The following is a 14939-nucleotide window of genomic DNA, read 5'->3' as shown; positions in this document are numbered from 1 at the left end:
GAAATACCCTGAATATGATGCGGAACTAATCCAAATAGGACGGTCAATGTGTTAGGTTGTAAATTAATTTCTTATTTAGAAATTGTAGAAAATAAAGATTTCCAAAAAGATTTCAACGAGGGACATGACCAGAACATATGTGACAAAGTAGCTACTTCATTTTTATACCTATCACAGTAATTATCTATATTAGGGAATATTTTGGATAGCGTCTCCTTTGTTAAATAATAGCAGTGAACAATTTTAAACTGAATTAAACAATGATTGGGACATATCAAAGAAGAATTAACCATTTTCAAAACTTGTGACCAGTCTTCATTAACAAAAGTCTTATTAAGTTCTGTCACCCAATCTTGTTTAATCTGTAGTGAGAGGTTATCTTTTTGTAGTAAAAATAAATTATAAATTCTACCAATGGAACCTCTCACTAAGGGATTCATATTCAAAATAGTGTCCAACAAATCAGATTCTTGCATATATGGAAACATAGAAACATATTTTTGTGAAGAATGTCTAACCTGTAACTATTGCAAGAAATGTGTGTGAGAGAGAGAATATTTACTAATTAACTCTTCAAAAGACATCAATCGACCATCACTAAATAAATCTGCAAAAGAACAAATCCCCTTATTTCTCCATAAAAGAAAGATGGGATCAGTAATTGAAGGTTTAAATAGCAAATTTTGAAATACAGGACTAGACAATTTAAATTGTTTGAAATTAAAAGAGTTGCGAAACTGAAACCAAATCCGTAAGGACTGTTTAATAACAGGGTAGAAATTTAAATTAGAAATTTTAGCAAGTTGTATAGGTAATGGAACTCCTTAATAGTGAAGTTAAATAAAATTGATTAATAGTTTAAATTCTAAATCAATCCAAGCTGGTTTTTGGTTCTTATCGAGCCAATATAACCAAAAACATAATTGTCGAGTATTAACAGCCCAATAATACAAACTTAAATTAGGTAGCGCGAGTCCACCTTTTTTAGATTTTTGTAAATGAAACTTATTAACTCTTGGTTTTTTTTATTATTTCAAATAAAGAACTAAATAGTAGAATCAATTTGATCAAAAAATTTTTTTGGTTAGAAAGATAGGTATATTTTGAAAAATATATAAAAATCTAGGTAAAATCATCATTTTCACGGCATGAATATGACCTATTAAAGAAAGTGTAAGAGAATTCCATCTAGAAAATAATTGTTTCATAGAGTCTAATAAGGGAACTACATTAGCTTTATAAAGATCTTTATATTTTTTTGTAAATACCCAAATATTTAAAAGAATTCACAATTCTAAATGGAATATCCTTATATATAAAAACAGGAACATTTAAAGGGAACAATTCACTTTTATTTAAATTAAGTTTATATCCTAAAAATTTTCCAAAATCATTTAATAATTCCAAAAGTTTAGGAATAGATTCTTCAGGATTCAATATATAAACCAAAAGATCATCTGCATAAAGAAAAATCTTATGTATGGTCCCATTTATAGAAATACCATGACTATCTTTAGCTTCGCGAATTGTTATAGCCAAAGGCTCCAATGCGAGATTAAATAATAAAGGACTTAATGGACACCCTTGTCGAGTACCTCGTGGAAGTAAAAAAAAAAGGAGACCTAAGATTATTAGTAATGACGGTAGCGATAGGGTTCTTATAGATCATTTGAATCCACTTATTAAAATTATTAACAAAGCCAGGTCTCTCTAATACATTAAACAAATAAGTCCATTCAACTCTTATCAAATGCCTTTTCTGCATCCAGAGAAATAACACATTGGGGTGTTTTGGATAATAGTGAATATAATATTCATCAATCTCCGAACATTAGAAAGAAAGCAACAACCTCTAGTAAAGCCTGTTTGATCCATAGAGATAATTTTAGATAAAATGTTTTCCAAATGGTTAGCGATTATCTTGGAAAGAATTTTAGCATCCACATTTAATAGTGATATAGGTCTATAGATGAGCATTCAGTAGGATATTTATCTTTCTTAAGGATTAAAGAAACAGAAGCTTCATAAAAAGAAGGTAAATTACCTTTCTCAAAAGATTCATGAAATATTTCCAAAAGGTATGGAGAAAATAATTTTCCAAATTTTTTGTAAAATCCTACGGAATAACCATCGAGTCCAGGAGCTTTACCTGATTGCACTGACCATATAGCTTTCTGAATTTCATGCTCAACAATTGGAGCGTCAAGGGTCTGTTGATCTTCAGCAGTAATTTGAGGAAATTTAATCTTATATGAAAAAGCTTTCATTTTAGAGGGATCTGCTGGAAACTGAGATTTATAAAGATTAGAATAAAAATCCTGAAAGATATTATTAATATCATCATAATTACTTACTATATCTCCATTATCTTTACGAATCTTTAAAATTTGTCTTTTAACTTTAGCAGCCCTTATTTGGGAAGCTAATAGCCTATTATTTTTATCCCCAAAAATATAAAACTGACTTTTTAATTTAAGCAAATATCCTTCAATAGGATAAGTTAATAATAAATTATATTGTGATTGTAGTTCCACTCTTAAACAATTCAATGTTCGGAAAGATTGCGTTGAAATTATCTAATTCTTTAATTTGTTTCGCAATTTTATCTAAGTCTATTTTTGTCTGTTTCTTCAACATAGCTAAATAAGAAATAATCTGACCATGTAAATAAGCTTTTAACGTATCCCAAATTACTAACTTTGAAACGTTTCCTGTATTTTTTCAATAAACTCAACAAAATCTGAACTTTGTAACAAATGTTCTGGAAAATGCCAGGGTGGTCTTGTAGAAACAACATTTTTCAAATCAAATATTAAATTTAAAGGAGCATGATCAGAAATAACAATTGCATCATATTCACATTTCTGAAGATTAAGTAAAAGTCGAGGGTCAGCTATAAAATAGTCGATTCTCGAATATTTATTATGAACATGTGAAAAAAAGGAATATTCTCTATCAGTAGGATGCATGTGTCTCCAGACTTCAATTAAACCATAATCAATTAAAAAGGAATTAATAAGTGATGCAGAATGAGTAAGAAGTTGATGTCTAGATGATGATTTATCTAACAAGGGATTTCAGCAAATATTAAAATCTCCACCCATTAATAACATATACTCATTTAAATCAGGTTATAGAGCAAATATATCTTTAAAAAATGAAGGATCATCAGTATTTGGTCCATATATATTAACCAAAACCACTTTCTTATTATAAATGGTTCCTTTAACAATCAAAAATCTACCTTTAACAATCAAAAATATAATCAAAAATCTACCTTTAACAATCAAAAATATAAGATATAATATCCTCCTGATTAAAGGAAATATTGGAATGAATAAAAATGGAAACACCCCTAATCTTACTTTGAGAGTTTGTGTGAATCTGAGGGTCCTTCCAAAATTTAAAAAATCGATTGTTATCACATAAAGTGACATGTGTCTCTTGTACAAAAATTATATCGGGTTGGAATCGATTAATAATTTTAAATGTTTTCTTACGCTTAATAGGATCCAACTTAAAACATTTAACTGTTTAACTAACATATGAAACTTTATATCTAAAGAAAACAGTTAAACACATGTCAGGATAAAGAAATTTTAAGCCTCATAATTATATGTATAAAGCGAGGAGAACGGGGGCTAAGCACACAGTCTTATGGTAAACCTGTGCCAATCAAGATTGCGGAGGAGATGTTGCCAATCTGAACTAAGTGAGGAAATCAAGGATCCAATTGCACAAGGAAGTATTGAGGCCAAGCTGTTGAAGCTTATTGATTAGTTTTGAGGGCTTGATAGTATTGAATGCTGAGCTGTAGTCAATAAAGACCATCTTAATGTATGCATCTTTGCTGTCCAAAGTGTTCTGAGAGGTTGAGGAATGTGTGCACTGTAGTGTAGTCCTAAATGGTGTAGCAATATATTCAGAGAATCTAAGAAAAATAGTTTATTCAAGTAGTAGTAAACAATAGAAATGGAGTATGTATGCATTGCAGGTTTGTCACAAGAGCAGCTATTTGGCATCTTTCCAAGAAATGTTTCAGTTATTTATTTGGAGAGCACAGTCCACACGCTGATGATAATTAGTCAGTCTTCACTCTTATTTATACTACAATACTGATAAGATGATCCTGAATCAAATTAGTTTCTATTTATTATCTTAAATATATCTTTGTTCTTAACAAAAAATTTGTTTAGAATTTCTTTAATACAAACTGTTTTCCATTGTCTTGGTATCTATTTCGAAGTGGAATGCATCATCTCAGTTTACTCTCATGTTGGAAAAGGTTTCCAGTAGTTATCTAGCACAGAAACAGGCCCTTCAGCCCAATTCATCTGTGATGACCACAATGCCTTCCCTAGCTAGTTCCACTTACCTGTATTGCACCAATGTCCCTGTAAATCTTTCCTTTTCATATGTCTGTCCAGCTGTTTTCTAAATGCTGTAAATTTCCTCTCTTCTATCACTTTATTTGGCAGTTCATTCCATATGTATAGCACACTTTGATCCACAGGTCTTTTTTTGACCTCACGATTTTATAAATTTCTACTAGGTCACTCCTTGTCTTCTTTTACTCGCGGGAAACCATTCCCAGTCTATACAGTCTCCTTATAACTTGAGCCCTCAAGCCCTGGCAACATCCTTGTGAAATCTTTTCTGCACGTTCACAGGTTTAATCACTATCTCTTTATAGTCTGACGTATTGAACGCCACACACCCTATCCCAGGTGCAGTCTCGGCAACATCCTAACAGCTGTAACATGACATCTCAACCCTTGTACTCAAAGCCCTATCTGATGAAAGTAAGCATGTCATATGTCACATGTCACTTTCATTCTTTTTCTTGTCCAGTGAAAAAATGTATAATTAGCTTGCATACATTGTGTAAAATCAGTAAAGTCACGATGAAATTAAGTTACTCTGTAAAGCTTTGGTCACCAGATTTTAAAAAAGAAGCATGTGATACCATAAGCGAGTACATAATATGAATTTATGGGGTTGTTGCCCAGTGTGGTTAAGAAAGCAGCTTACCTGGGGTAATTTTCTATGAAATATAAGTGATCTGAGGAGTTAACTATTTGGATAGTATATGGTATAGTCTAAAGGTTTTGTGTGAACTGTTGAGTACACTTAGACCCACTTAATACTGAGGATGTGTTCCTCGGAGGTGGAGCACTTTGTAAATCAGTACTATGCAGGGTCATTATAACTTCACATAAATAGACATGTGTGCCTGATTTATATAAAAAGAAATCAAACCTGTTATATGATAGACTACAGTAATTCGTGGAGTAACAAACACATAAATAGGCCTAACCTGTACATCAGTGGAGCAGCAACACATCGCAGTAGCAGCAAAGGGAAACGGGTGGTGGTTACATCTTAGAGGGTCAGACTATGGTCCTCCTTTAACTTTGGATTCTTCAAGTAGGCGGCGAGATTTCACTGCCTTTTCTTAAGTTTCCTTTCATGATACAGTTCTCAGTAGCAGGAAATCATATTGAGAACACCTCTCTTTGCCTTATTGCTTTGCTCCCAGGCAGGGTCATTCTCGATGAACTGGTCCATGATTTGTGTGATTGTGGTGATGCTAGTGCTGAGGAATTTTCTGATGAGGTTTCTTGCTGGTGTTTCCTCTTCTCAGTCAGTGTCCTCAGATTCACCCAGGATGCATTGCTCTGCCAGTTCTTGAAGCTCCTGGGCTGTCCTGCTGTCTGCACTAGCCACTTCACCAGCTATGTATGCCATGGAGGTTACTGCACTATTTAAGTCTATCAGACCAACCTCTGCTGGCTGTGAATGTTACTGACATCTTCTTCTTGAATATGATTGAAGGTGCTTCTTGCCTTTTCCGTTGTTATTAGTTGGCTTAAGGGCAGGTTTTGTTGTTTTCATCCACCCATATATTTATATTTTCCATTTTTTCAAGCAAATAGCTTCTTGACCAAGCTACCTTAGTTGATTATACTTTGAGGTTGTCATTGCAGAGCTTTTATCTTGTCTGCATTTTTTTATAATTGTTCTGATCATTGATGTAGCCAATTTCAATGAGGTGCCAACATCAACTTGATGCTCACTAGCTTCCAAATGTTGTATCGCTTGCAGTTTCACATCCATGCGAATGCTTTTCCTAGGCGTATTAGATGTGCTACCCTCACTGGAAGTTGCAGGTTGTTTTCCAGACATTATGGGTGAATAAAATGGAATAAATTGGCGAGGGAGCAAGATCATTTACACATGCAGTTGGAGGCAGAGCATGAACTGATAGTTGATTGGCTGTGAGTAGCTCAGAGCGTATGTAAAGTGCTGTCATTGGCTGATTAAATGTTTACTGTAATGGAAGCTGCTCTTGAGCAGACTTGAGTGTTGTTTTGAATGAATTTTTGTCATTAAAAAAGATTTCAATAAAGAATTGAATAACCGTATTGTAACAAATCAAAACAAAAATGCTGGAAATACACTCATAGACCCCGCAAAATGGGTAGCATTTTGCGGGGTCTATGAGTGTATTTCCAGCATTTTTGTTATTTCAGACTTTTGACGTGTAATATTTTGCTTTGGGATTTTGGGTGTACTTTTCATTGTCTCAAAAAGTACAATGTCTCATAATTCATTTTTCTGTGCAGGTGGGCATGCATGTTACCTTTGCTCCATTGATTAATAATGTAGAATTTTATAGTTTGCTTTAAACTTACTATTAAGTTAGAGAACATATTAACCAATTTCATTGTTGCAAGAGAATGGTAGGGGTATGTTGTGTTTGTGGCCTGGTTACACAACAGTGCTATTAATAAAAACGCTGGAGACGGGAGCTAAGGTTCATGGTTCTTTACTGGCAGAAACCGAACTCGGCACACAGGTTCAGATCAATGCGCACCTAATAGCGCATGCAACGACATGTTACTAAAACATAAAGTAGTCCCTTATTATAATGTAGGCTATACGGTACACTCCTCCCCTTTTATTTTAATAGTGTATCAACTTTTTTTTAACTGGGGTATTATGCTAAACAAGTATGTTCACCCTTAACATACAAACGCCTACCGTTTGTTTACTTAGCAACTTAATAATATCAAATTATAACAAGCCTTTTTTTTACTTTTGGTCTCAGACCCATTTATAACTCAAGTCTCTGTGAGGGGGGAGGTCTTCTCTACATTGTTTGGCACTGAGGCAAATAGGTCTTCACTCTATTGTCTGGAATAAATTGAACAATCCACAAATTGGCATGTTCCAGCCATAATGAGTAGTCACCTCCATCTTGCAAAGATGATGAAAGCAAAATGAAATCCGTGAAAAGGTGAATGTTATTCCTAAAAAATATGTACAATCATCAAATCTAAGATGGCTTTGGAAAGTGTCTTCAGTTAGTGTGTTCTTCAGTCTGTCAATAAACTTGTTTGTTTTAATACAGGTTTCCATATAAAAGTCATGAACAGTTGACCTCTGAGCATAGGGAGTTAAGAAGATGTGCGCCTCCAACTTGCTAAGAGTTCTAGGCAGCAGATCGCCTTCGTATAATGAAGATTCCTCTGTGCAGCTTTCCTGGATATACACATCTTTGTGCTATCACTTGTCTTCCTTACCCATATCTCATTTGTTCCAACTGAGTTAATTACACAGCCAATCTCTATTCTCCTGAGATTCCAAATAGATAGCCTGACCTTTATGATACCATCTCTTATCGTAATATAACTTTCCATCTTCTATTCATGCTTCATATCTTTGTGCTGGTGATTCAGGAGTGCTGGGAAGATGCTCAAGAGAAGATGGAGATGCTGGTCTTTTCAGAGATTTAAGCTTATTGAGAGCTTGCAGATCTTCCATTATCTGTTCATCTGTTAACAAGTAACAACTGCGCAGGTGCAGGTTTTTGTCTTTTGTCTGTAATTGGAACAGGGTCATTAGGTCTCCTCCTTGGTTTCCTAGTCATTATTGGCTTTACCACCATAGATCTCCTGTGAGTTCCATTGTTAGCCTCTCATTCTCAATCATCTTTTTCTTTTCTTCTAACTCAAATCTTTTTATCTTCAAATTCCTTCACTGCTACTTTTTTCTCTTTAATATAATTCCTTTCCGTTTGTTCTGTCTCCAGTTGCAGAAAAAGCTCTGCATTTTGTATTCTTTCCTTGTATTGTTGATCTAGTTTCTTCATCCTTTTCTGATACTCCTGCAAAATACCTTCCTGTAACTGCTGTAGCTGTCTTTTGAGTGATGTCGATTTCTCCTGGTACATCTGCTCTTTTACTGCCAGGTAGTATTCATCATCCTGCTCATTGGCAATACCTGTCTCCGTTGCATCCTCTGTATCTTCATCCAAGTCCAGCCACGGATATTGCGTTCGTCCTCATTGTTGATGCTGTCTAGCAACAATGGGTGAGAGGAGAGCTGCGGACATCTTCCTGGCCGAGCTGCCCTCCTTTGTTGACGCATCTAGTGCCTTGATGGTGTGCTAATCCAACTGGATATTCCTGAGCCATTCACGTCCCAGCAATGGTGGTCCTCCCATTATTCAGTACATAGAGGTTCAGCTGCTGTGTTTTGTCTCCATAGGTCACTGTCACTTTAATTTTACCTTTGGGATGCATTTTCTGTCCTGTGTAAGTCTTTAGCAGTAGATTTGTTCGTTTTAGAGGTATGTGAGAAAACAGTCATTTGTAGTCGTGTACAGAGATCACTGTTAAAGCTGAGCCTGTGTCCAACTCCATTTTGCTGTAATGATTCCAATCATCGCCATCTTTGTTTTGTTAATTTAGCCCCGTTTTCCCCTTGTTTTCTTTTTGACTCGCGTGTCCTTTTTGCTAGCGCCACAAGCGCACTCTGTCTAGATGTGTGAGTCGCTCCTTTTTATTTCCCTTCTGGGGCAGGCAGACCTTCAGCCCCTGGGGGTCAGCACCGGCTGTGGTCTCGGCTAGACGTGCTGCAGCTCCGACTGTGTCTCTTGGTCTCCCAATGTTCCCGACCCCAGCTGTGCTCCGGCTTCCTTTCAGATTCGCGGCCTTGCTCTGCCTCCTTCTCCCGCTCCTTGGCTTATTCCTTTCCTTGCGCTCTTCCTCCAAGTGTCATTATCAACTAAAACCCGGCGTTCCGATAAGATATAGCTTCATTAACCTCGTCGCCAGTTTGTTGTGTATGTGACCTGGTTATACAATGATGCTACTAATAAAAATGTTGGAGACAGGAGCTAAGGTTCAACGTTCTATACTCGCTGAAACCGAACTTGGTACACACGTTCAGATCAATACGCGCCTAATAGTGCATGCAACAACACGTTACTAAAACATAAAGTAGTCCCTTATTATAATGTGGGCTATACGGTACAGGGTGCAATTAAATTTTTTTAACACAGTGATTGCTCAGGTCAATTATGGTACTGAAACTGATCTCCAAGTGGGATTTATTTTATATGGGTAATACAGATTTGAGTAATTAATTGCTTGGTTGTTTTGAGTAACCAGTTTAGAATGTTTTGCTATTATCAGATCCCAGCACAGGGAATGACTTCCCAACAAAATTTTGTATTTATCTTTCATTTTTCATGTTGTGCAGGCATATGAAATATTTTTCATTTACTCTTTACGTTCTTGACAAATCATGACAAAAGTATGATTTAATTGAAGACAGATTGTGTATTTATTTCAAGTCTGGGAAACTACATTTTTATTTTTTGTTTGGAGTATTTAATAGATACTTTTATTTTTGCATTCTGTGTCACAAAACATTTCTGCCAATGTTCTACATTACCATTCTGTTATTATTGCTTCATACCATAAGTAGCTGTAGGAGCATAAGGTAGAAAAGAAAATACTCACCATTAGTTTACAGCTTGTTGAATTCAATGTGTAGCCTCATTCTCTAATGTATAATAAACTCTGCTTTCAGATTTGATTAAACTCAGTAGTTCAAGTATTGATTTCTTATCCAAAGATATTGGAATAAATCTCATATTTTAGATATTGAGAAATAATGTTAAATTGAATACAAAATGAGAGGTGGTAGGAGGGAAAAGATTTGATTTAGGGGGGTAAAAATATATAATGTTTTAACCATTTGAGTCTTTAAGCAATCTGAACAATTTTACCATAATATATTATTGTGTGTGGTATAGTGGTTTGCATTTGTCTTCAGTGCCAAGATTGGTGACACATTTTATAAATTTATGTGCATGGTGCTTTAACTCTGCTAGTAATAACTTTAAAATTTGTTCTGCATTTCTAATTGAAAGAACAAGCTGCACATATGGTCCCATATAGAAAATAGCATGGCCAGTCATTTTGTATGGATTACCACTGCCTGTAATCACAATGTATGGCATACCATTAATCGGAACAGCAATGATTTACAAATGGAGTTGGACTGTTAACTATAATGTAATACCAAACAGGAACATGTCATGAGGTTTCAGTCCTTTGGCTCATTTCATTCATATAAATTGTTTTTACTGGGGTCTCAGCAGAACAAGGATCTAGAAACGTTCTGAAATTTTCAAATCTATATTTAATCATTGATAATTTATGATATTCTTAATGTTACTCCTAGATGAACCCACAAGTCCCAGTGTTGATCATGAATCTGCTCACATTCCTGCATCAGCAGTAATTTCAGCTGGAGTCCCTGAAATTCTAAGAACAACAGCAATACCCTCCAGTCCTACCAAACCAGCCCCTTTTATTCGTCGCCAGTTATCACATGACCAAGGTGGGTGTTTATGTGTAGTGTATTCTGGATCTGGAAAGTTCCAGCTTTTACAGGTACTGCACAGCATTACTGGTGGGTTGCCTTTCTAGAAAATGGTCCACAGCATGATTTTCAGTAACACAGTTGCATCAAGAGATGTGAGTTGGGGAAAAAAAATTATACTTTGTGTTTACTTGCATTATTTTTTTCTCCCACATTTTTTTTAGAAGCCATTAGAACATCTACTGATTCAAAGCCCAGTGGAAAAACTGAAAGATCAAAGTCATATGATGAAGGATTAGATAACTATAGAGAAGAAAAGTTGTAAGTCACTGATTAATAGAGGCAATGTTTTTTGCATTATAATTATAAAATTAATTGTACACTTAATTTGTTATTTAATAAAAACTGTTGTTTTCTACAGAAAATCAATGAAGCAAATGCCTAGCCTGAAAGGACTAAACAAGGTTTGTAATTTTTTAAAAATGCAAATTGCATTCTATCTCCATTTGGCCATTCTCACTTTCCCAGGGTGTTAAACTTGTAACAAATAATATTTTACACAAATGTTGAGAATGTAAATGTGAACTTTCCTGTTTAGGCTGATTTTCTTTATGGTCTTTAAAAAAAAACAATTTACTTCACTGATTTACTTAATTTTCAAAATTAGCATAACCAGAAAGGTATAACACAGGAACATGCCCTTCAGCCCGCAGTTTGTGTTGTGCCTGTAATGATGCCAGTTTCCCACCATTCTCTGCCTATTAATGTGCTCTCTAAATGCCTCTTAAACATTGCTGTCATATCTTCTTCAACCACGTCACCTGGCAGCAAGTTCCAGGCACCTACCACTCTCTGTATTTATTTTTTTAAAAAGTGCCTGGTAAATCTCTTGGGACTGACACACAAGGTTCCTCTGTCTATCTGTGCTGCTAAGGGTACTGCCATTTATTGTATGCTTTTTTTGAACGTTTGACCTCCCAAAGTGCAACACCTCACACCTATGTGGATAAAACTCCATCTGCCATTTCTCAGCCTAGATTTCCAAATGCCTATATTCTGCTGTATCCTTTGATAACTTCCCTCATTATTCACAACTCCAGCACCTTTGTGTTGTCTGTAAACTTGCTTATTGGTTCATCTGCATTTGTGTATGTATATATTTTATATATAAATAAGAGGTTCCAACACTGATTCCTATCACAGACCTGCTGTCAGAGTTAAACCCTCCCCACAGCTATCCTCTGGTTTTTTATGACTAAGCCAATTTTGAATCCAGCAAACCAAGTCTCTATAGATCCTATTGATCTTAATGTTCTCGGTCATGAGAAACTTTGTCAGAAGTTTTACTGTGTCCATGTACACAATGTACATTGCGTGCCTCATCAGTTATCTTCATCATCCTTTCAAAAAAAAAAATCTATCTTCTAAGACGCAAACACGAGGAAGTCATCTCCTATCATTTCGGATCTCCCTCTTCTCCTCCCACTTTCAAATCTCTTACTATCTCTTCTTTCAGTTAGTCCTGACAAAGGGTCTTGGCCCAAAACGTACTTCTTCTTATAGATGCTGCCTGGCCTGCTGCATTCCACCAGCATTTTGTGTGTGTTGCTATCTTGTAAGACATGTCTTTACTACATAAAGCCATGCTGACTATCCCTAATAAGTCTCTGCTTTTCCAGTAGAGTAGATCTAAGCTAGTAGAATCTTCTCTCGTAATTTATCCAGCACTGATGTAAAGCCCGTTGGCCTATAGAAAACCTACAGCACAATACAGGCCCTTCAGCCCACAAATATTTGCTTATTTGTCTCTGCTGCCCTTCTTAAACAATGGAACAATAATGACTTTTGGGACTTTATCTGTCAGGAAAGAGGATACAAAAATCGCTTTCAAGGCTTGAGCAACCTCCTCTTTCTTTTCTCTGAGTAATCTGGGACAGATCCCATTATAATCTTAACACTCTTCTTGAGACCCAGGACCTCTAGAACATCAGCATAACCCTCCCTGATCTCACAGTCCTTCATATACTTTTCCTTTGTGAACATCAATGGTACTTATTGAGTACCTTGCCTATTTCCTCAGGCTCTAATAGGTCCGTGATCCTACTATCTCTGTAGTTACCTTCTTGTTTTTCAGTTATGTATAAAATGTCTTGGGATTTTCTTTGAATGCTACTTGCTGAGGGCATTTCATGACCCTGTTTCCTATTTAAGTTCTCTCCTGTTTCATTTATATTTACATGGAACATAGGATAGTACAGAACAGCAACGGGCCCTTCAGTCCACAATGTTGTACCGAACCAATTAAATTAGTAATCAAATGGCTAGCTACACTAATTGCTTCTTCCTACACAATGCCAATATTCTTCCATTTCCTCACGTTCATGTATCTGTCTAAGTGTCTCTTTAAAGTCTAATGATTCTGCCTCAATCACCACCCCAGACAGACATTCCAGGCACTTGCCACTCTCTGGGGGCAAAAAAAAACTTACCCCTCACATCTCCTTTGAAATTCCCCCCCCCCCACCCCACCTTAAATGCATGCCCTCTGGTATTAGATATTTTAAACCTTGGAAAAACGATACAGAAGATTCTGGTTAATTGGGCCATCAGTTATGGCAGTTGCTTACTTGGAACAACTCTTAAAGAACAAAAACAAATCAAGATAATAGTCAGGATTCCCTTTGTTTATTTGGTACACTATGCTGCTTAAAGATTCTAGCATGGATAAAGTAGTGGCTGATTGGCAGGAAGTAAAGGATGGGAATAAAGGGAGCCTTTTCTGGTTGGCTGACTGCCAGTGACTAGTGATGTTCCACAGGGGCCTGTGTTGAAACTGATTCTTTTTACGTTATATGTTAATGATTTGGTTGATAGAATTGATGGCATTGTTGCAAAGTTTGCAGACAATATGAAGATAAGTGAAGGGGCAGGTAGTTTTGAGAAGTAGAGAGGCTACAGAAGGACTTAGACAAATTAGGAGAATGGGCAGATGGAATATACACTTGTCGAGGAATACATGGTCATGCACTTTGGTAGAAGAAATGAAAGAGTTGACTGTTTTCTAAATGGAGAGAAAATACAAAACAATGAGGTGCAAAGGGAATTGGGCCTTGCGCAGGATTCCCTGAAGGGTTAATTTGCAGATTGAGTCTGTGATGAGGAAAGCCAATGTGATATTAGCGTCCATTTCAAGAGGACTAGAATATAAAAGCAAGGACTTTATAAAACACTGATGAGCCATCACTTGGAATATTGTGAGCGGTTTTGGGCCTCTTATCTTAGAAAGGATGTGCTGAAACTGGAGAAGGTTCAAAGAAGGTTCACAAAAATGATTCCAGGATTGAATGGCTTGTCATTTGAAGATCTGATGGCTCTGGGCCTGTATTTGCTGGAATTCAGAAGAATGAGGGTTGACCTCATTGAAACCTATTGAATGGTGAATAAGGCCTGAATACAATGGATGTGGAGTGTATGTTTCCTGTGTTGGCAGAGTCTAAGACCAGGGGACACTGTTGCTGAAAAGAGGGGCGTCCTTTTGGAATGGAGATAAGGAATTTCTTTAGCCAGAGAGTGGTGAATCTGTGGAATTCTTTGCCATAGGCAGCTGTGTATATTTAAAGCAGAGTTGATCAATTATGGATTGGTCAGGACATGAAGGGATAAGAGGAGAAGGCAGCAGATTGGGGTTGAGAGGAAAACTGTATCAGCCATGATGAAATGGCAGAGCAGACTTGATGGTCCAAATGGCCTAACTCTGCTCCCATAGATTTTATTGTCTTAACTGGGGCAGGAGGCTATTGCCAAACATTTTCTAACCAGCGTCAGCCGCATGCACATTAGATACTACACCATGTTTGGAGTGAATAGTTTTTAAATAGTGTCACTTGCATGTTTGTGTTCAAAACTGAGTGATTTTTGTCACTGATAGTTGGTGAGTAATAAACAGTGAAACAATTCAGAACTGTTTTGCTCATTGCGGTTTAAAGCATTCAGGCTTAGTGATGCCAGAAATGGCCAGGAGTGAAAATGAAAAGATTTCAATACTTCAACTACAAAGAACTTTAAGGTATCGACAATCATCCTGAATGTTATAATTAAATTGAAGATTTGTAGGATGCAATTTTCAAAACCTCTTTTGGAAAGCAGTCCACTGTCTGCTCTGATTTTGTCCATTTACAATCAATCAAAAGAATATATCAGCGTATACTGAATGAATTCCTCCGTCAATAACTATTAGGTTATAATGCAGTTTTATAGTA

At 36.1% G+C, this 14939-nt stretch overlaps 1 protein-coding gene across 2 annotated transcripts in view; it reads left to right on the top strand.

Moving 5' to 3' along the window:
* The window catches only part of LOC134344447 (rho GTPase-activating protein 21-like), a 231253-nt gene that overhangs the window by 164139 nt on the left and 52175 nt on the right, over positions 1-14939 (top strand). For both annotated transcript variants that reach the window (XM_063044256.1, XM_063044257.1), the window contains exons 9-11: positions 10540-10698; positions 10905-11001; positions 11102-11144. In XM_063044256.1, the coding sequence (XP_062900326.1) occupies positions 10540-10698; positions 10905-11001; positions 11102-11144 (299 nt within the window). The remainder of the gene's footprint in view (positions 1-10539; positions 10699-10904; positions 11002-11101; positions 11145-14939) is intronic.

This window comes from Mobula hypostoma, chromosome 3, assembly GCF_963921235.1.
Source record: "Mobula hypostoma chromosome 3, sMobHyp1.1, whole genome shotgun sequence".
Taxonomy (NCBI): domain Eukaryota; kingdom Metazoa; phylum Chordata; class Chondrichthyes; order Myliobatiformes; family Myliobatidae; genus Mobula; species Mobula hypostoma.
The sequence above is the reverse complement of the archived record's forward strand: the minus strand, read 5'-3'. Positions and strand labels throughout refer to the sequence as shown.